Below are 20,887 nucleotides of genomic sequence, written 5' to 3' on the forward strand. Positions count from 1 at the left end.
ACAGCTTCAAGGTAGAGAAGAGGAACCTGGAGGCCACCCCTGGGCGGGTGTAAGGCCTTCCCAAAGCCTGACTTTGTATCTTCTCCTCCTTCTGCTCCTCCCTCTTCATCGCCCTCTCCCTGTGTCTCTGGCCCTGCTGCAGGCTGACCACTTCAGTGGATGCTGTGGTTGCCATCTGCGTGATTTTCTCCATGTCCTTCGTCCCAGCCAGCTTTGTCCTTTATTTGATCCAGGAGCGGGTGAACAAATCCAAGCACCTCCAGTTTATCAGTGGAGTGAGCCCCACCACCTACTGGGTGACCAACTTCCTCTGGGACATCGTAAGTGTCAGTTTACAGCGCCTCCCTCCCCGCCGTGGGCCCAAGGTGGAGCTTGTGTGTGCTCTGAAGGACCAGACCAAGAGGGGAGGGGTTCTCACGGTGCCAGGGCTGCTGAAAGGCACTGGGCCAAGGGCCTTGTGTATCTGCTGTCCCTTGACATCTTCTTAGAAAGGCACAGAACTAGGAGCCCGAAGCTAGGAAAGGCTGTGGGGTGCAGCTTAACAACTGGTGAATGGGGGCTCTCTATGTCCTGCACTGAGGGGTCTTCTGACCCATCAAATAATCACTGCACCGCAGGCATGAGTCTGGCCTTCCTGGAATCAGTCTGGCGCTGAGAAGGTAATATGAAGGGGTCTTTCACCCCAAGTCCCCTTCTCAAATCCTGCCCCACCTTCAAAAGGGTAAGGGTAAAACTTTCCCTGTGGTAGGGTCACCAGATAAATACAGGACACCCAGTTAAATTTAATTTCAGATGATGAATAATTTCTAGTATAAGCATATGCTACTTCAAATATTGCACAGGACATATTTACACTAAAAAAAAAAACAAAAACAAAAAAACCTGGTTGTTTATCTGAAACTCAAATTTCACTAGGCATCCTAGATTTTTATTTGCCAAATCTGGCAACCCCAGCCAGTGGCCAAAGTAATAAGACCTTCACTTATTAGATTAACCACCGCTACAGGGAAAAATGAAGAAAAAATATTTATTAAATCAATAGCACACTACCATCTTCCTGACAACCAAGGTTGGTGGGGGTAGGGAGGGGTCAGGATAGGGTACCCTATTACAGGCTGCAGGGTCAAAGGAATTGGTAGTAAAGGCCTAGTTATAATGTAACAGGGATCATTATGACATCAACCCCAATTTATTCTAGGTGTCTTGAGTAGTGAAATCTCAACATTTTAAGACCAACATGAGCCTCCATTTCATGTGATGATAAGATATACCAACTGATGGAGACCAACACAAATGACCTTCTCATCCATGGTTTTTTAAAATGATGGTGAATATTGGAATTCCTGAAGATATGATTTCTATCTTACTCAGCTTAGTAAGCAGCTATCACTTAACAATACAAAACCAGAAATTATCAGTAGCAACTAAATTATTTCCTCTCTCTTCTGTCTACACGAGGAAACACTCATAAACACACGGGGAGGAGGTCAGAACCTGAAAGCCTCTCTTTGGATAAGAGCATCAACTGCAGGTGCCACATTGGCCCTGTGATGCTAATATAAAAGGAGCTAGGCCCACCGGTACTGAAAAGTTACTTAGAAAAGTGCGGAGGCTTTTAATTTTACTTTTTTTAAAAGATGAGAAATAGAATTTACACACTTGGGGCTGGCCCACGTGTCTCTGTGTGTGTGTGTGTGTGCACGCACGCGCGTGTGCGCTTACAGGGATCTCTGAGCCTATGGAGAGAGATGTAGCTAGGATAGAGTGGACATCTGAGGTGGGAGGTGATACTAGCTGGCAGTCCAATGAAGTGGTAGAAGATGGCAGGCATCATGTTAGCAGGCTTTCTGATGCTCCAGAATTTTAAAGCTGGCCTGTAATCTCACCTCTGCGATCCATCATTTTGGAACTTAGGACCACCATTAGCCAGTGGCAAAAAAAAGTTGAATGAAGGAACAAACAATTATTGCTTATGTCATTCACTTAGCACATATATGATGTTTTAAATTCTTATATGTGTCATCTATTTTTCTTTACTTTAAAATTTTGCAACAGTTACAGACTTATGGAAAAGTCACAAGTACAGTTGAAACATTTTTTTCTGAGTCATTTGAAAGTAACTTCTCAGCAAGATGCCCCTTCTCATTTATTTCTCTCTTCCTGTCTCTCTCTCTCACACCCCTCAGCACTTCCAATGTATACTTCCTACAAACGAGGATACACCCCATACAACCACAACACAAACTGTCAACATGAGGAAACCAGCACTGATGTGTCATCACCACCTAATCCTCACACCCCACTCCTCTTTCGCCCATTGCCCCAGTGATGTCTTTCAGAAAAAAGGATCTAGCTCAGAATCATGCGTGACATTTGATTGTGCTGTTTCTTTAGTCTCGTTCAGCCTGGAAGAGTTCCACAGTCTTTTGTTAACACTCATGGTCTTGACACTTTGAGGATTGCAGGCTGGTTATTTTGCAGAATGTCCCTTGGTCTGAGCTTGTCTGAGGTTTCCTCTTGCCCAGGTTGAGGGTGTGCATCTTGGCAGCAGTATCACGAAACAGATGCTGTGTTCTCACTGCATCCTATCAGGTGGCTTCTGATTTCAATTTGCTCTGTTACTGATGATGTTCAATTCGGTCACTTAAGAAGGTGTCTGCTGAGCTTCTTCACTGTAAAATTACTCTTTTCCCCTTTATAATAAATACAAATTTCAGGTAGAGGTACTTCAAAGATATATAAATATCCTATTCATTATACAAGTTTCCATTTATTCATCCATTTATTTATCTCTGTATGCAGTCATGGTTCATGTGTTAATCAATGGACTATGATCCAAGACTATCATTATTTATTTTGATATTCACATTATCCCCACTGTGGTCAGTGGGGGGCCGTTGAAGCTGGCTTCTGTATCGTCTTGACTTGGGTCCTCATGCCCCTGGAGCTCCTCCATGCTCAATGGCACAGCAAGATATTCCAGGCTCATCCTTCCATTATCCCCACTCCTACCCTCTCCCCAAGAAGCCCTGGTTCCTGCCAGTGGGAAGTGGCCCTCAGAAGCCAAGGTCTGAGTGCTAGATATGTTCATTGCCTCTGGAGCACCATTGGTCCCAGGCCTTCTCAGTGATAGAACTAGGGAAGATATGGATATACACACAGGTATGCACACACCTCTATCTACAGTTCTCTATCTACCTATACAGTGAACACTATGAGCTCTCCAAAACCAACTCCACAGGGCTCATTCTAGTTTTTTTTCTTTCCACATCTGTAACTTCCTTCTCCAACAGTGAGACACTGGCTTCTCTCACTCCCAACTCATTTATCTACCGGACCTATACACCTGAACAGTGCCCAACTCTGCCACCATCCCCTCCCCATGTGGATGCCGTCCTCTCCCTGCTCCAGCTTCCTCTGCTGCGTGCAGGTCCTCCTCGTTCTGCTCTGGCTCTGATACCCCGCACCAGATCAGCCTCCTGTAAGGATATCTTTCTCATCCCGTTGAGGCCTCCACACCCCACAGCAGGTTGCCCCCTGAGGAAGCCCGTCTCTGGTTCTTGCCCTGCTCCTGATCACTATGGCTCCTCCCCTAACCCCACTGTTGCTGTCCCCTTTCTGTGCCCAGTATAGTGGCTGTAGGACTAAATTGTTTAAAAAGGGTGTCATTATTTATTTGAGCTTTGTGAAGCCAAGAACTAGGCTTTAAGTTTTTCTGAATTCTGAAGACATGCTTAGAAAGAAGAATCAACAAAACTTTATGACCAAATAGAAAGAGTGAGAGACCAGGCAGAATTTTGTAATTGATCCTTTCAAAAGATACAAACTAAAGGTTCCCTTGGCAGGGAGGTAGGGCACGGGGTGGGGTAGGAGGACTAGTGACAGCTTAACATATGTTTGCCAACCAAGAACTGTTTAAAAAGCAAGTCGAATCAGAATCCCAGACCCTACGAGCTGGAGGAGCCTGGCCCCACCCCTCATTTTGCAGAGCCGGAAGCAGGTCTGAGAGGTTAAGTGACTTGCTCTCCTCTTCTCTTTCCGAGATGAATTATTCCGTGAGTGCTGGGCTGGTGGTGGGCATCTTCATCGGGTTTCAGAAGAAAGCCTACACTTCTCCAGAAAACCTTCCTGCCCTTGTGGCACTGCTCCTGCTGTATGGGTAAGCCGTTTGGGCCATTAGCTAATGCCTCTGAAGAGAAGCCTGGTGGTGGGGGTGGGGGATCATCTCCTGACAGAAAACCTGGGCTGTCCTGTGATGGTAGCACCCACAAGTTTAGCTTCCGGCCCCAGGTAGGGTCTGAAGCTGATAACCAGGGATCTGTCTGGCTTCTGATTCTGACTCCACTGACAGAGGTATCTCTGAGGCCTGGTCCTGTCAGTGACAACGAGAGAAGTCCCACATGATCTGAATCTTCTACTCAAACTGAGGCCTTGACCAAAGCCTGGAGGTCAGCCATTCCCCAGCTTCTCACCCAGCTCTGACTCTCACTCATCTGTGGCCAATCTGTCCACCTCAGTGTCCCCATGTGAACTGGCCAAGAGTTACTGCCCACAGTAGAAGCCTCCGGCCAAAAAGCTCCTCCTGAGTCAGGGACAGAGGAGACACAGGGGTTACATCAGCAGAGTTACAGGGCCCAGCATGCAACTTTCTTTCCCATGTGTGTAAATTTGAATGAGTAATTCATCCATCTCGGCCTCAGTTTCCTCATCTGTAAAATGAAAATAGTGATCCTGGTCCTTCCTCTGTGGGCCAGTAGAGCCTTGCCAAAGCATTGGTCTCCACATCTTTCTCTTGGAAATAGAGAATTTGGGAACCAACCTGACTATAAGCTGTGAAGATGAGCTCACTGGGCTCATCTGAGATGACCTCAGCTGGGCTTTGCTGACCCAGGCTAGAGTGGGAGGTGTTGCAGGCTGGAGAACCCTCCTATGAATTGTACAGGGCTTTGTAGTTTACAGAGTACATACACAGCTAGCAGCCCATTTGCTCCTCACAAAACCCCATGAAGTGGTCAGGGCAGGCATCATTATCTCCATTTAAAGTTGAGGCACAGAGACCAACAAATGGAGTATCTCTCTGGTCCCCTGGGACTCTGGCCAGTTCACACGCATCACCTCAGGTGTAAGGGGAGTGCATTATATCTAGACGTGTTGTAGGTGGAATGGAATGTGGAACTCCATCACTCTGAGTTGTCTCATTTCACACAGATGGGCGGTCATTCCCATGATGTACCCAGCATCCTTCCTGTTTGATGTCCCCAGCACAGCCTATGTGGCTTTATCTTGTGCTAATCTGTTCATCGGCATCAACAGCAGTGCTATTACCTTCATCTTGGAATTATTTGAGAATAACCGGGTGAGCATAACTTTCTTGGCTTTTTTGTTTGATTAGTAGGATAGTAGAGTATGTGTTGGTCAAGCAGAGCCAGGGGCAAGCATCGTACATGTAGCAGCTGTATGCAGATGAGTGCCACTTTCTTCCTCCCTACCCCCGACCCTCCCTCCTTTCCTTCCTTCCTTCCTCCTATCCTTCCTTCCTCCCATCCTTCCTTCCTCTTTCCTTCTTCTCCTCCCTCCTCCCTCCTTCCCCCGTCCCTCCTTCCTTCCTTTTTCATTGCTGCCTTCCTTCCTTCGTCCCTCCTTCCCTTCCTCTTTCCTTCTGCCCTCTCTCCCTTTTTCCTTTCATCCTCCCTCCATCCCTCCCTCCATCCTTCCTTCTTTCTTCCTTCTTTCCTTCCTATAAGCTCCTTTTTCATTTCTGTGCTCTGAATGAAATGGTTTTCTGTGTTTATTCTGCAAGCAAAACTTTATTCTTGCAATAAACTTTAAGCTTTGCTTACTCTTTCAGAAAGGTTTTCTCAGGGACTTTGGGTGTTGGGTTTTACACACAATACATCAATACATTTGGGTAATTTCAAAATCTAAAAGGAACAAAAAGGCATACAATGAAAAAAATCTCCTTCCTACCCCTGTTTCCCACTCATGCAGTTCTCTTCTCCAGAGGCAAACTCTTACTTGAGTTTCCTGTGTGCTCTGGAGACACATCAGCAGATCCCTATACGGTCTTTCTCCCACTTCCTTATGGAAATTGTAACACTCTGACATATACTATTCCTTGGGCAAGTTAATCTTGATGAAGAGACTGGGTGTTCTCCATGCTGAATGCCTCACTTTTATGAGCTGCCAAGCCCAGTTGTCCCTTCCACCTGACCTCCCCCTGTCCAGAGACAGATGGCCAAACTGAATCATAAAAAGAGGGGGAAAAAAAGAAGGCAGTCGCTGCAGGGCTGTCTTTACTCCACACTCCACACTCCCAGTCCCCACCGCTGTGTCTGAGTCCTGGCTGTGGCTGTCCTTGGAACATTTGCCTCACCACGTGCCTGTGTCCTCAGGCGCCTCAACCTTTCCTCTCATTAGCTCGTCCCAGTTCAGAGGGTGGGACCGGCCAGCATATCTGCACTGCTGCCCTACCACACCCACCTCCACCTGCCTCTGGGCCCCACTGGGGAACACAGGACAAATCTGTGTGGAGGCCCCACCATGAACCGCCCAGACCCGTGGACCCCTGAGACTGACTCTTTCCAGATCTTGTTAGGGTTTCGTGGCTGCTAGGCAAGTAATGAAGCCTCATCTGTCCCATGAATGATAAGAAATTCAGCATGTCAGAGTCAGACTCTGGAAAGGCAGGGGGATAAGAACACAGCCCCAGCAGATGGCCAGAGCACCCAGGTGACTGAAAATGCTGCTTTGCAGAGCTGTGTTTGTCACAGGCTCACAGCTCACTAAGTCTTAAGACAGTTTTCCTTCAGAATAATTAAATAGCCAGCTTAAAGCAACTCAGAACATTTTCCCCTCTGAGGCTGCACCAATTTAGCCAACATTTGCTAAGCACCCGCCTTCAAAAAGCTGGTATTTTCATGTAAATTATCAGATACACAGCTGCTATGGAAACCCCCAGTATCCCACAGGAGGCTCCCCAGCTCCCAGCAGCTGCCTCCCGTGTGCGGTCAGGAGGTCTTTACCAGCTGAACACCACGTGCTGGGTGTGTGCTGATATAAACAAGCGTGGCCCACTCGTCCTGCCCTCCAGAGGCTCCCGTTCCAGTCGGAAAAGGACCTGCCCACGAAGTTTGCAACGATATAAGCCACAGTGTATGATCCTCCATAATACAGTGTGTGACAGAGCAGCAGAGGAGCGAGGCAGATAACATGCTGCAGGCCAGAGGCAGCGGGAAGAGCCAGGCTGCAGGGGCTGGGGGAGCCGTGGTGGAGGAAGTTCAATTTCAGCCTATAGATTTCTATTAGCCCATTTAATAAATAATGATGTGCCTACTCTGAGCTAATCATTGCGCAGGTATTTAGGAAGGACAAAAAAATAATTAGGACTCAGTGCCCACCCTCCAGGGGCCCACTGACTAGTAGAGAAAGTAGGCAGATTTTTAAAAAATTAATCATGGGAATGTGATAAGTGCTGGGAGAGAGGAATGGATACTTTCTCATGGGAATCTTGGAAGGCTTGTAAGAGAAGGCACTCTCTGAGCCAGCTGTCTAAAGAAGAACAGGAATCTTTAAGAAAGCAGAAGGGAAAAGAGCATTCTTTCCTGCTTGGAGCAATAGGTAACAGCCTGCACATGCCCAGGCCTAGAGGTCAAAGAGCACAGTGATTCCAGAAAGAGTAGGGAGACAGGGTAGGCAGGGAAGGATGAGGTAATGTGGGCGCAGGTGTGGAGGCTGGAGAGGGAGGAGGTTGTGGGACTGGGAGGAGCCAGATGGAATGGACAGCAGTGGCCCAGCCAGGAGCTATGCTGGCCTCATACCCCTCGATGTCCCTTCTATTTTCTCAGGGGAGGCTCTGCCCAACATGCCAAGTCCGACCACTTGAAAACAAGTCCCTGGCTTAACACAGACCCCAGAGAGAGTCTCCAACCCTCCTCTCCCTAGACAATGGTAGTTGCCCTGTGAGGGGCTGAAAAGCAGAGCTGGAGATGGCTCAGGGCCTGCTGGCCCCCTGCAGCTGTTGTTAACAAATGCCTTGAGGGCTCCTGTTGTTTCAAAGTGAGTCTGCAGGGAGAGCTCCCTAAGTGGACAGCAGGAGGGCTGCAGCTTCTCTGCACATTCCTGCTGTCACCCCCAGAGTCACCTAGGGGAGGGGTAAGGACAGTAATGCAGGTTCCTCACAGTTAGCCTCGGTGTCCACATGGTACTGAGCATAGTAAATGTTTAGAAGATGCTGCCTGGCTAGACAAAGGGGCAGCTCCCGCCCACTAGAAACTTGCAAGGAGCCCCAGTCCTTGATTGGTCATTTAATTGATTAGCTCCTTGGCCTGGCCTTGAGGCACTGCTTGTAAGTACTTCATGACCCCCATTGCAAACCCATGATGCTCTGCTGGACAAATGCCTCCAGTGGCCAGTCTGGCTGCAAGGACTCTCTGCAGGCCTTGCCCTGTGCTGTCCTGTGAGAGCATCTGGGCCCCACCTGCTGAAGAGAGGGGGGGTGGGGTTTGCCCCGTTTCCAACAGTGCTACTTCTCTGTTTCAGACGCTGCTCAGGTTCAACGCCGTGCTGAGGAAGCTGCTCATTGTCTTCCCCCACTTCTGCCTGGGCCGGGGCCTCATTGACCTTGCACTGAGCCAGGCTGTGACAGATGTCTATGCCCGGTTTGGTGGGTGGTAGCCGAGGCCCATGGAGCATGGGCCCTGGGTCCAAAGCTGGGAGGGTTACCGGGGGGGCTCCTGCATCAGACTGTGGCAGGGGCTGGTGCTAGGAGGGGACCTTGTTGGGCTGGAGGTGTCCTGCCAGCTAGAGAGGATTAGGGTGCCTCTGTTTCCATGGCTGGGGAGCCACAGGAGGGATGGAGGGCAGCCCTTATGAGGCGGGTGTTTGGCTCTTCTCAGTTCCCACATAAGGCCTGGTCTAGTGGGCCTTGTGCTGTGGCCAGGTCTGTGGGGTGAGCTGGGGCGGCTGAAGTGGACTCAATTCCTGTTGATGCCCAGGTGAGGAGCACTCTGCAAATCCGTTCCACTGGGACCTGATTGGGAAGAACCTATTTGCCATGGTGGTGGAAGGGGTGGTGTACTTCCTCCTGACCCTCCTGGTCCAGCGCCACTTCTTCCTCTCCCAATGGTACGTCCATGCCACATCCTGGGCCAGTGGGCAGCTCAGGGCATCCAGAACTGGACCTTATACCCACATGGTCATTTCTTTCCTCAGGAGCCCCACTCCACAATGTTTTTTCTACATTCTCAAAGCCTGGCTTTTCTCCAATAATACAAGTAGAGGATCGGGTTAAAATAGGCACATTCAAATATGTGAAAAGCATCCACTTTAAAATATTTAAAATGCAGTGCTATTAATTTCAATTGCTGATATTTAATCCTTCTCATTTAATTACCAAATGTGTATTTTGATTAGATGATAGTATTGCAAATAACAATGGTTACAGGCTATCCAAAGTACTAGGAAATAGACTAATGTATTTATGAGAGAAAGGACACAGTAGGCCCCTTTGCTAATTAGAGATTTGGGAGCATGGGAGTAATATGGGAGCCATGTGGAGGGGTGCGGGCAGTGATCACGACCCCCCACTCCTGGAGGAAGGTGGGTAGCTGCCAACCCTGACTTTTGACCAGGGCTTCTCAAATGCCAGGTTAGCTGGCAATTGCCATTCTTCCGCAGGCTCTTCCTGAAGCTGGGTGGGCCCCTGCCTCACTCCCCTCTGCAATCCAGTCCTACCTTTATTGTCCTCACCCAGGGGCCTGAATTGCCAAGCAGCAGCCCTTCCTAGCAAGCTTTCCCCAATAGTGTTTTGTTTCTTAACTTTTCCTCCTCTCAGGCTGAGTGTGGTCACCTGTAAATAGATTCCAAGGACTTGGTTTTATGTTTTGATCCACAGGGAATTGATTTATTGGAAATGAATCTGCCTTTCTACTCACAGGACTGTGAGAGGTGAATGAGATCACAGGTGTCAACACACGCCTGATGAAACAGGATACACAAGCAGTTCTAGTTATGGGAGACAGTGTCAGGAATTGTTGTCCTTGGCACCCTCAGCCCCTGCAGACCCTTTCTGCAGCCTTGGCCATACCTTTTAGAGGCCTTTGTGTGGGAGAGAGCAGGTCAGGAGGTTGACTACCCAAATTGACTCATTAGCTTCAAACTCTGATGTCAACACATTTGAATGAGTCCTGCCTGCTTTAGGGCCTAAAGAGGACCAGAGAAGTACACCATAGTCCCTGGCTTCCAGAAGGTCAGGGAGGGTTTCAAAGAAGAGGCTGTGTCTTTAAGAATGGGGAAGATTCCATTTGGTGGGGCAGGAGGAGGAGAACATTGAGGGACTGGAAACACATGCGGAGGCTGGGAGACGGGAATGACCAATAGGACTGGGAACCAGGGGGAGATGCCAATTGCTGACAGAGGAGTTAGTGCAAGAGGTAAGTGAGAAGGGTAGGTGGGGCTGGATTGCAGGGCTGTAACTACAGCTGCAGAGGGAGGGCTTCAACCTACAGCTGATGGGGAACGACAGAAGGTTTTGAGGCGTGAGGTGGCCTGATGACAACTCTGTCTTGGAAAGGTGGAGTTGGCAGGGCAGACTGGAGGAAGTGGGAGGCTCGGAGGTTAGTAACTACCCCTTACTGAGTGCTTGCCGTAGAGGAAGCGTTTTAGTCCTGACGGTGATCCCAGGCCCTGAGTCTTTACTCTGTGCCAGGCACTGTGCTGAGTTCATCTTCAGCACAATCCTATGAGACAGGTATTGTTACCCTCCTCCTCATCACATGGTTGAAGTAGGCAAGGTTCAGAGAGGTCCAATGCCCAAGATCACACATGAGGAGGCCAGGACTGGAACCCAAGGCTGACTCTGGACATGAGCACCTGACCTCTCTACCTAATGCCTAATGCCTCTCCTGCTGGGAGCCCTTTTTAGAATTTAAGTCTTAAAGGATGGAAGCCCAGAAGGAAGCAGAAGCAAGGAAGTGGAAGAGAGGTCCCATGGAAAGGACAGTGCCAAGGACACTGTACAGCCAGCCCAATCCTGACCCCTTTTCTTCATCTAGGATTGCTGAGCCCACTAAGGAGCCCATTGTTGATGAAGATGATGATGTGGCTGAAGAAAGACAAAGAATTATTACTGGTGGAAATAAAACTGACATCTTAAGGCTACATGAACTAAGCAAGGTAAGGGAATGGGTATGAGTTTGGAGGTGCTGGTTAGATCCACAGTTGGCATGATGTTGCCATTTTCCTTCTATAGAACAGTTGATATGCTTATGCAAGCAATTTGGTTCCCAATTTTATGTAGGGTCATCATCCCTGTGTTATAACTCGTCTTCCAAGAACATCTAATTCCAATGTGTGTTCCCTGCTATTCATCTTGGGCACTGACACAGGGCCTCAGTGAGAATCACTCCAGCTGAGCATCACTCCCTTTTCTGTGTTCTGTTTCTGCAGAGCATGGGTCAGCTTCGGGATGTCTCAGTACTCACCACACCTCTGTGCCTGCCCATGTCAATATGTAACCTCCTAGTGCTGGTAGTTTTCTCCTAAACCATCCTTTGCTCTTTGTTCCCTCTTCCCCTCCTTGCTCTAACCCTGTCTCAGTTCTCAGTCCGGTTTCTTCGTATCTTGCAGATTTATCCAGGCACCTCCAGCCCAGCAGTGGACAGGCTGTGTGTCGGAGTTCGCCCTGGAGAGGTGGGTACTCTGCAGACCACGTGTGAAAGGCTTCTGAACATCAGCTCTTGTGCCTGCCTCTCCTCCCCATAAGGCAGAGCTATTCGATAGGAACACAATGCCATAATGCAAGTCACATATGTAATTTTAAATCTTCCACTAGCCACATGAGAAAAGTAAAAAGAAAATAGGTAAAATTAATTTCATTAGTATTTTTTATTTTACTCAATATAACCAAAATATTATTTCAAAATGTAATTAATAGAAAACCTTATTAATGAAATATTTGACAATTTCTCGTTGTTTTTAAGTCTTTGAATCTTTACACTCAGGGCCCGTGTCAATTGGGACTTAGATGTGTTTCAAGTGCTCAGTAGCCACACATGGCTTGTGGCCTCTGATGGCAGCCCAGGTCTAAAATTCCTCCCCCAGCTCACACACTTACCCTGGGGCCTGACATTTTAGACCTTCTTGGTCTCTAGGGCCAGGCTAGCTCTGTGTTTTCTCCTAGTGCTTTGGCCTCCTGGGAGTGAATGGTGCCGGCAAAACAACCACATTCAAGATGCTCACTGGGGACACCACAGTGACCTCAGGGGATGCCACCGTAGCAGGCAAGAGGTGAGTATCCTGCTCCTCCTGTCTCAGGGAGTCTCTCACAGGTCCTGTGAGAAGAATAGGAAGGGTGATCATCAGACCCTATAGTAGGGTGGCTCTGAGGCCCTGAAAGATCTATACAGAGAAGGAGGCCTCCCAGAGAGCATGGCCCAAAAAGCCCAACACATAGACCCAATGGAAAAGTGAACTGAATTGTGATAGTTAAGAGATTCCTCTGTTGGGATGGATTCTTGGAAACACCTGGGAAGCACTAAGTGTGTGGTTCTTAATCTCTTAGAGGTCATGGAACCTTTTAAGCATCTGATGAATATTTGTAGCCTATTCCTGTAAAAATGCACCATTGCTTCCCATTACCTCCCTCCACACATTTTTGCAAAACGTTTCAGGGAGTTTACTGAGCCCTAGGTCACATTTATGATCCTGCAGGAGCTCTTGAATCCCAGGTTAAGAACCCCTGTGATGAATGAAGAATCCTTCCTCTGGGTTGAGTTTCTAGATAGGGGCTCATGCATGGGCCTTTGGGGTAGCCTAACCTGCATTGGCTATTTGTAGGCTGATATTTGGCTTTGCCAGACCAAGGAGCATAGAGGGAAAACTGGCGTGTGCCCTTGGATTCTGGAGGGTGACTGCTGCTCTCTGTAATAAAATGTGTTTAAACAGACTGGTCCCCTACGGGCAGGACAGAGAGGATGAGCTCTCACTCATCTGCCTCTTTCCTGGTTGCAGGAAAAGCTTGAACAGTAAAACTTCAGCACACACAATAGAGGTGCCCAGAGGAAGCCTCTGCCCTGGTTTATAAGTGGAGTTAGGTGCTGCTGACATCTGTCCAGCATCTGCTTGACTGGGGCCTCTTTCTCTCTCCTGAAAGCCATCCTCAGCATGGCCCGATGCCCAGTGGGCAGGACGAGTCCTGAGCACGCTTCACTGGCTCAGTCAGGATGAATTTGATTCTTTGGCCTCCATAGCCAGCCCTACTGGGTTTACAGAAAAGGGACAGGCAGGGGTGAAGCCAGGTCATGGCTGAGTCCATCTCAACAGATCCAGCTTCACCTGCAAGTGACCACGCAGATGACTTCCTCATGGTGACAAAAGGAGTCATGGCAGGGTAGAGATATCATACCATGGCAGGGGAAAGATATCATAGAATTTTCCATGAGCACATTTATGAGACATCAAGTTACAACTGTGTCCAAGTGAGGCACAGTCTGACATCCAGAAGGTAAAACTGAGCTGGACGCTAGAAAGAAACTATAGGCTTAAGACACAGAATTGGGATTATATGGTAGGGTAGCTCCCACTAATTTGGAAACGTACCCTACTTGCTTCCCTGAGTAGTTTTAATTGGCCCAGCCATGCCTTTGGTGGCTTTTGTCATTGTGGGGAACTGTAATGGTCTCTCTGTACCATCCTATATCATCCATCCTTTATTCATAGACCCTAAGCTATAAGAAGAAAAGGATGAGATTAGACTAAATGTCTATGTATAGTTTATTTTCCATCTTGGCAATATATTTTTTAGTGGGGGTGAATATATTAGCCAAAGGGAGTTGGTGGAACCCAACTCACTCTACCCCTGCTCCCTGCAGGCCTCTCACTGTGGGTAGTTATCTGACTGGCTCCTCTTTCATTGCTATCTTTGCCAATAAATACAGATAGAGAAGTTTACTTCCATCGGGACACATCCATCTTTTCTAGTTACTTCCCAAATGTCTGAAAATTATTGATAAATCATGAATCATTTTCTTAAACCTGATCTTCCCTCTGTTTTTAAACTCACATGTGAGGTGATCTGATCCAAAATGAAAGCTGACTTTTGGCGTAACAGGGATTCAATTAATCCTAGACATGGAAACATGGAAGAATCTGACAGGATTCAGTTTCTAACCGAAGGGCCCCTGTTGTGATTCCCAAATATCCCATGCATTTCTGAAGCCAAATAGGAGAAGAGAAGAAGCAGCTTCCTTTTCCCGTTGGCAGAAGCTTCTCCAGCCCTAGCTTTATGGTCATCCCTCCACTCCTTGAAGGATACTCAGTAATTGCTTTTTTTCTTGCAGTATTTTAACCAATATTTCTGAAGTCCATCAAAATATGGGCTACTGTCCTCAGTTTGATGCAATCGATGAGCTGCTCACAGGACGAGAACATCTTTACCTTTATGCCCGGCTTCGAGGTGTACCAGCAGAAGAAATCGAAAAGGTGAAAAATGTTTTGTTGTGGCCATAGGAGTCTGGTTAATTACAAGCCTGTTTCATGAGAGTGCATTCTCTTGGAGATGAGAAACTGAAGCGTGCTATTCATTCATTCATTCCAACAAATGTTTACTATGTGTCTACTGTGTGCCAAGTACTGTTCTAGAAACCAGGAGTATAGCAGAGAACAAGACAGACAAAAAAAAATCCCCACTCTCATATCTAACAAAATGTTGTATGCATTTATCCTCTGACTCAGCAATCACATGTCTAAGAGTTTATCCTGAAGATGCATCTCCCACAGTGCAAAATGAATATGTATAAGGTGATCCATTGCATTTGTAATTGCAAAATGCTGGAAGTTACCTAAATGTTTAGTCATTGTAGATTGGCTGAATAATTTATGGTACAGACACACAATAAAGTCTTATGCAACTATAAAAAAGAAGAAGAAAAGTCTCAGTAAACTGATATGGAGATATTTCCAGTAAATACTGTTAAATGATAAAAAGCAAAGTGGAAAACAGAACATATAGGACGCTACTTTGTATGTAAGAAAGAAGGGAAAACAAGAAAGTAAACGTATGTCTGCTTACCTTTGCAAATAGAACGTAGAAAGGATAAACCAGAAAACAATGAATTTGGTGATCAACAAGAAGAAAATGGGAAGAAAGAAAAATGGGAGGAAACAGTACTTCTGGGGATATATTTTTGTATAGTTTTAATTTTTGGAAGCATGTTAATGTTCCACATATTCAAAAAAAAATCAGTAAGAATGGGAAGTAGGCAAAACTGAAAACAAAAAGAAAACCTAACACTGACAGCAAACTAAATAAAGTAACCCAATTTTATTTCAAATAAATGTCATAATCTTGCAAAAGGGGGATAGAGCTAGCACAAACAACTGCTGAACACAGTGTTTGACTCTATATCCTCATTCTTGGGCAGGGTGGAGTTGGGGAGAAGAACTACAAATAATTTCTGAGTTCTTTTTAGTTTGTTTTTTATAGTGGTATAGGCAAAGTGATTCTGAAAATTTTAGATGTGTTACAGGATTAAATAAATTAATAAATGTCTTGATGTTATTGGGACCCAGAATTCTCACTGTGGAAGAAGGGACTTACAAATATGGAAAAGGCAAAAGCAAGAAAGAACTGTGAGGTCATGGATAGGAACTGGAGATAGCACTGGGAATTCAGGAATATTTATATGCTTGTGTTTGTGGGTGCATGCAGATGTGTTCATGTTTCATGCACATAGGCATGTATATATAGACATATATTTGCATGTGTGTATCTGTCTTCTGAAAGGCTCAAGAAGCAAAAACACCCCAGTAGCCATGAGCACACTTAGCACTCAGACTTTTGTCTTAATAACATTCCCACTAAAAGTAACCCTGATTCCTCCAATAAATGATAAATTCCAGGGCTGGAATGGCATAGGTATAAAATGAACCTGGAATATCTTATGCCAGAAAGTAAGGAAGTGCTTTTAAAAAAAAAATAACGGGCTGGGCATGGTGGCTCACACCTGTAATCGCAGCACTTTGGGAGGCCAAGGTAGGAAGATCGCTTGAGCCCAGGAGTTCCAGATTAGCCTGTGCAACATAGGGAGACCCTGTCTCTACAAAAAATTAGCAAACAAATTAGCTGGGCCTGGTGGTGCATGCCTATAGTCCCAGCTACTCAGGTGGCTGAGGCGGGAGGAATGCTTGAGCCCGGGAGGTTGAGGCTGCAGTGAGCTGTGATCAAGCCACTGCTCTCCAGCCTGGGAAACAGAGCAAGACTCTGTCTCTTAAAATAATACTAATATAATTTTAAAGAAATGAAAGTATCTCTGTACAGATTGCTTATTGGTTACAAGGGAGAAACATAATAATTTTACAATGGAGAAATTAGCACCTTAACTGGGTGATCAAAATTAACCATAAGGGGCAGATGGACATCTCATTCCCCGAGATGTGATACCCTGTGAAGGACACGATTTCACTTATGTAGAGTTCAGATTGTAGATATGTAACCTGAATCTTATCATGAGGAAACATCTGACAAGCTCCAAAGAAGGAATATTCCTTAAAAAAAAAAAGGAGACTGTATTCTTCAAAAATATAAGAGTCATAAAAGACAAAGAAAGAGCTATGGAAATATCTCTGATCGCAGGAGGCTAAACACGCATAATGACTGAATAACAGACAATAGACTACATCTTGTGCAGAAGAGAAAAAAATGATAGAAGGATATTATTGGACCAACTGACAAAACTGAACTATGAACAGTAGATTAGGTAAATGTATCATAACATTAAGTTTACTGACATTGATAATGTACTGTGGTTATGTAAGACAAGATCTCTATTCTTAGGAAATGTGCCCTGAAGTATTTAGGAGTGAAGGGCTGTGATGAGTAACTTACCCTCAAATGGGTCACAAAAAATTGTGTGTGTGAGAGAGAGAAGGGTTTATTAGTTAATAATTCTATGAACTATTTTTATTCCTATATGTTTGTGTGAGTTTGAAACTATTTCCAAATAAAAAGTTAAAAATGGAGCTTACATTCTGTGGGAGGGATAGACGATCTATAGCTAAATAGGTAAAATATCCAGTACATTAGAGAGTGAAAAGTCCTCAGGGAAAATTAATGCAGGGAGGAACTGCTGGGGCAGGGTTTGCACTTTGAGGTAGGGTGGCCCAGGGAGAGCCTGCAGAGGAGAGAACCTGAATGAAGAACTAGAGGTGAGAGAAGGAGCCACGTGCACACCTAGAGAGGAACATTCCAGGCACGGGGGACTAGTACAGAAGGCAGAAGCATGGTGAGCTTGTCTCCAGTGGCTTCCCTAGATCCCCTCCTGCGCATGTGCACACACACCTGGTGTCTCTGTCATCGTTCCCTCACAGCACTGTCACGATCTGCCAGTATTCTGTTTATTTTGACTGCCACCTCCCCGCAGTCTGAGGACAGCAGCAATGGCTGTGTTCACATTGTTCCCCAGTGCCTGGTTCAGTGCCTGGCGTATGGTCAGTGCTCCATAGGTATGTGTCGGATGCACAAGGCTTTGGGTGTAACCCTCTTGACGGGTGGGATCAACAGGTCTGGGACTCACCATCTTCTCAAACAGAGCGTTCCTCCTCCACTGCTAGCCATGGTCCAGGACGCTGGGCGAGACCCACTGTCTTGCTCTTTGTAAGGCTGAAGTCCATTTCCCAGGGGGCTACACCCAACAGATGCTGAGCAGACTAGGCCACCCTGGGATCCAAGACACAGAGTGAAAGAGCCCCTGTCTGGCGCCTGAAGCACATGCCAGAGGACAGGAGCCAGCAGGAGCCTGTTTCAGCCTAGCTGGGGATTTCATTCTGGAGGCGTGAGATCTGGGAGCCCAAGGCTTTGAACTGGGGGAGGTTTGGGGTGTTTGCTTGTCTTCTCCAAATGGCATTTCTTTCTCTTCCCTAGGTTGCAAACTGGAGTATTAAGAGCCTGGGCCTGACTGTCTACGCCGACTGCCTGGCTGGCACGTACAGTGGGGGCAACAAGCGGAAACTCTCCACAGCCATCGCACTCATTGGCTGCCCACCGCTGGTGCTGCTGGTAACTGCGGGCTTGGGCCGCACCAAGGGCTTAAACCAAGTGCTGGGTCTCTTGGGTTGGGGAAATAGGTTATGGGTCGGCAGATTTAGAAACTGCAGCAGTTTGGCTTTAGTCTGGACTGTTTCCTGTGTTGCTCATTTTGAGCGATCAGCCCAGTGTTTGGTTCACACAGCTCTGGAGAAAAACAAGTCATGGCACAGCCTTGACTTGGGACTGCGCACATCCTGCGTTCCCAGGATGTCTCCTGTGGGGCCATCGGCTCACAGCCGGGAAGATCAGCCCATTCTGCGGCCTGTCGGTGTCTGGTCCCCATACAGGAGCACTGAGCTGGGTCAAAGGCTCCTGAGCCGAGCCAGGCCAGGCCTGAGGCCATGCCCACGCAGCCCAAGGATCATGAGGGCACAGGACATAGCGGGAACCAAGGAAGTGACCTGAGTGACCTCCCTGCCTTCTGACAAATGTAATTGCAGGATTTTCTTTTTTTGAGGAGAATTCTGTCATTGCCTTAATCCACTTTAATCCCCTCGTGGGCTGAAATGGGCCCAGGATGGACGCCACGCTTCTTTACTCTTGGATCCACCTCCTGCCTTCCGTACCCTACACCAGGGTACCCGTCTTGCTCAAGTGAGGGGAGTGACTGTGTGCGCCTTCTGTCAGCTCATCCTCCACAGGGGAGCCAGCCCAGGGGGAAGCAGTAATCAGAAGGGCCAGCTCCCAGCCTGTGCCCCCAACCTTCTCTCCACCCCCCAGGACGAGCCCACCACAGGGATGGACCCCCAGGCACGCCGCATGCTGTGGAACGTCATCGTGAGCATCATCAGAGAAGGGAGGGCTGTGGTCCTCACATCCCACAGGCAAGAGATTCCCAGGGCTGGGGAAGGTGGGTGGGAATCCTCTCCTGCTCACCTCCTCTCTCCTGCCCCACAGCATGGAAGAATGTGAGGCGCTGTGTACCCGGCTGGCCATCATGGTAAAGGGCGCCTTTCGATGTATGGGTACCATTCAGCATCTCAAGTCCAAGTAAGCAGATGGTTGGGCGTGCCCCTTGTTGCCTTCTGTGGATCCACCTGGATCCTGTGTTCTCCATTGACACTTGGAAGAGTCCTGCTGCTCCGTCATCCCCTGGGGCAGAGGCAGGTGGTGGCTGGGCCTCATTCTCCAGCAGCAGATGGAGAAGGCCATCATGCTGATAAGAAACTCCTCTATATTGGCCTAATTTCCTGTGGTCGAAGACTCGCCCAAGTCTCTGGATGGGGCGTCTGATCAGGATGCATGCAGAGCCTGGCTGGGATGAGGGAGGGCCGCTACCACTGCCTCAATATTCCACCACTTATCCCAACAGATCCGGGACCTGTGGCCTATTTACTAAGAGTCCACTCCAATGTAGGAATGGTTAGGAGACCAACTGACTTGAGGACCCATCTTTGTTTTTAGAATATTGTATGCTTTTGAGTTTGAAAAAAGACCATCTGTTATATGACAAACCAACAATGCCAGTAATCTTGAATAGGATTATCCTTATCCTGTACCCACACATTGTAAACTATTGTAGATAATTCCTTATTATTAAGAGTTTGCATGCCAAAGCTAACAGTTTAAGATTATCAGCATATTGCCATGCTCATTCACATTCTGATATGCTTTATAACCTAGAAAAGAGCAGAGTTACAATTACTCATTTATTTAACAAACACTTATTAAGAGCTCAGAATATAAGTCACTAAGCTGGTTGGTGGGAGGAACAGCACATAACCCACCTTATCTATGCTGAGGTGCATAATCCTCATGCACCCACAGGAGGGTGTTACACAGAAGATGTCATCCTTTCATATGTGTCAGAGCAGATAAATAATTGAGAGAAAGGTCTAATAGATTAGCTGCTTGTGGCAAGTGGACGTTTGACCCATGATTTATTGAGCAACTACAACTTGGACACTGCATAGATATCTATAGAAATAGCAGCATGTCAGGTCACCAGACCTGTGTCAGCAACTTCCTGTGTCCAACTGCTGGAGAAAGGGAAGTTCTCCTATTCCTTTCCCTCTAACTCCTCAATATCTCCATGATAGAGGGGGTGAGAGGGGAGTGTTCCCTGTGTGGAGGGATGGTGAGTTTTCTGGAGCTGAAAGGTAAACAGCCTTTCTCCTCTGCATCTTACTGCAGAGGAGAACAGCCCTAGACTGTGGAGGAAGCTTTGGAGTCAGTTATGACTGACACAGGATACCAGGGCATAGGGTACTGACACCCGCTAGCCGTGCACACACTCTCTGGTGGACCATCCCTCATCCAAGTGAGGGTAACCAGCCATCCTGCTGAAGGAGAAAGAAAGCACCAATGGCCCGAGCCCTAGCAGCTCCATTGTTTCAGGAAGCTTCCTCAGGGAAGTGCTGCCTTCCCGAGCCTTTGCTCCCACCTGGCCCATCAGCCCTTACCACCACTCAGTATGCACTGGTCCACGTGTCTTTATGGGCAGTCTTGGGATCCCCACACTGGGCTAAAACTACCTTTGACGGCCAGGTGCAGTGGCTCACACCTGTAATCCTATCACTTTGGGAAGCTGAGGCAGGTGGATCACTTGAGGTCAGGAGTTCGAGACCAGCCTGGCCAACACGGTGAAACCCTGTCTCTACTAAAAATACAAAAGTTAGATGGGCACGGTGGTATGCACCTGTAATCCCACCTACTCGGGAAACTGAGGCACAAGAATTGCTTGAACTCAGAAGGCAGAGGTTGCAGTGAATCGAGATCACACCACTGCACTCCAGCCTGGGCGAAACAGCAAGACTCTGTCTCAAAAAATAAAATAGGCCGGGCGTGGTGGCTCATGCCTGTAAT

At 47.4% G+C, this 20,887-nt stretch overlaps 1 protein-coding gene across 1 annotated transcript in view; it reads left to right on the plus strand.

Moving 5' to 3' along the window:
- Window positions 1–20,887, plus strand: part of ABCA4 (ATP binding cassette subfamily A member 4) — a 128,400-nt gene that overhangs the window by 101,269 nt on the left and 6,244 nt on the right. The window contains exons 36-47 of the mRNA XM_034931458.3: window positions 143–320; window positions 4,044–4,159; window positions 5,209–5,356; window positions 8,539–8,662; window positions 8,994–9,123; window positions 11,052–11,172; window positions 11,626–11,688; window positions 12,179–12,285; window positions 14,337–14,478; window positions 17,918–18,052; window positions 18,803–18,906; window positions 18,980–19,072. Coding sequence (XP_034787349.3) covers window positions 143–320; window positions 4,044–4,159; window positions 5,209–5,356; window positions 8,539–8,662; window positions 8,994–9,123; window positions 11,052–11,172; window positions 11,626–11,688; window positions 12,179–12,285; window positions 14,337–14,478; window positions 17,918–18,052; window positions 18,803–18,906; window positions 18,980–19,072 — 1,461 coding nt within the window. The remainder of the gene's footprint in view (window positions 1–142; window positions 321–4,043; window positions 4,160–5,208; window positions 5,357–8,538; window positions 8,663–8,993; window positions 9,124–11,051; window positions 11,173–11,625; window positions 11,689–12,178; window positions 12,286–14,336; window positions 14,479–17,917; window positions 18,053–18,802; window positions 18,907–18,979; window positions 19,073–20,887) is intronic.

Source organism: Pan paniscus, chromosome 1 (genome assembly GCF_029289425.2).
Source record: "Pan paniscus chromosome 1, NHGRI_mPanPan1-v2.0_pri, whole genome shotgun sequence".
Lineage (NCBI taxonomy): Eukaryota > Metazoa > Chordata > Mammalia > Primates > Hominidae > Pan > Pan paniscus.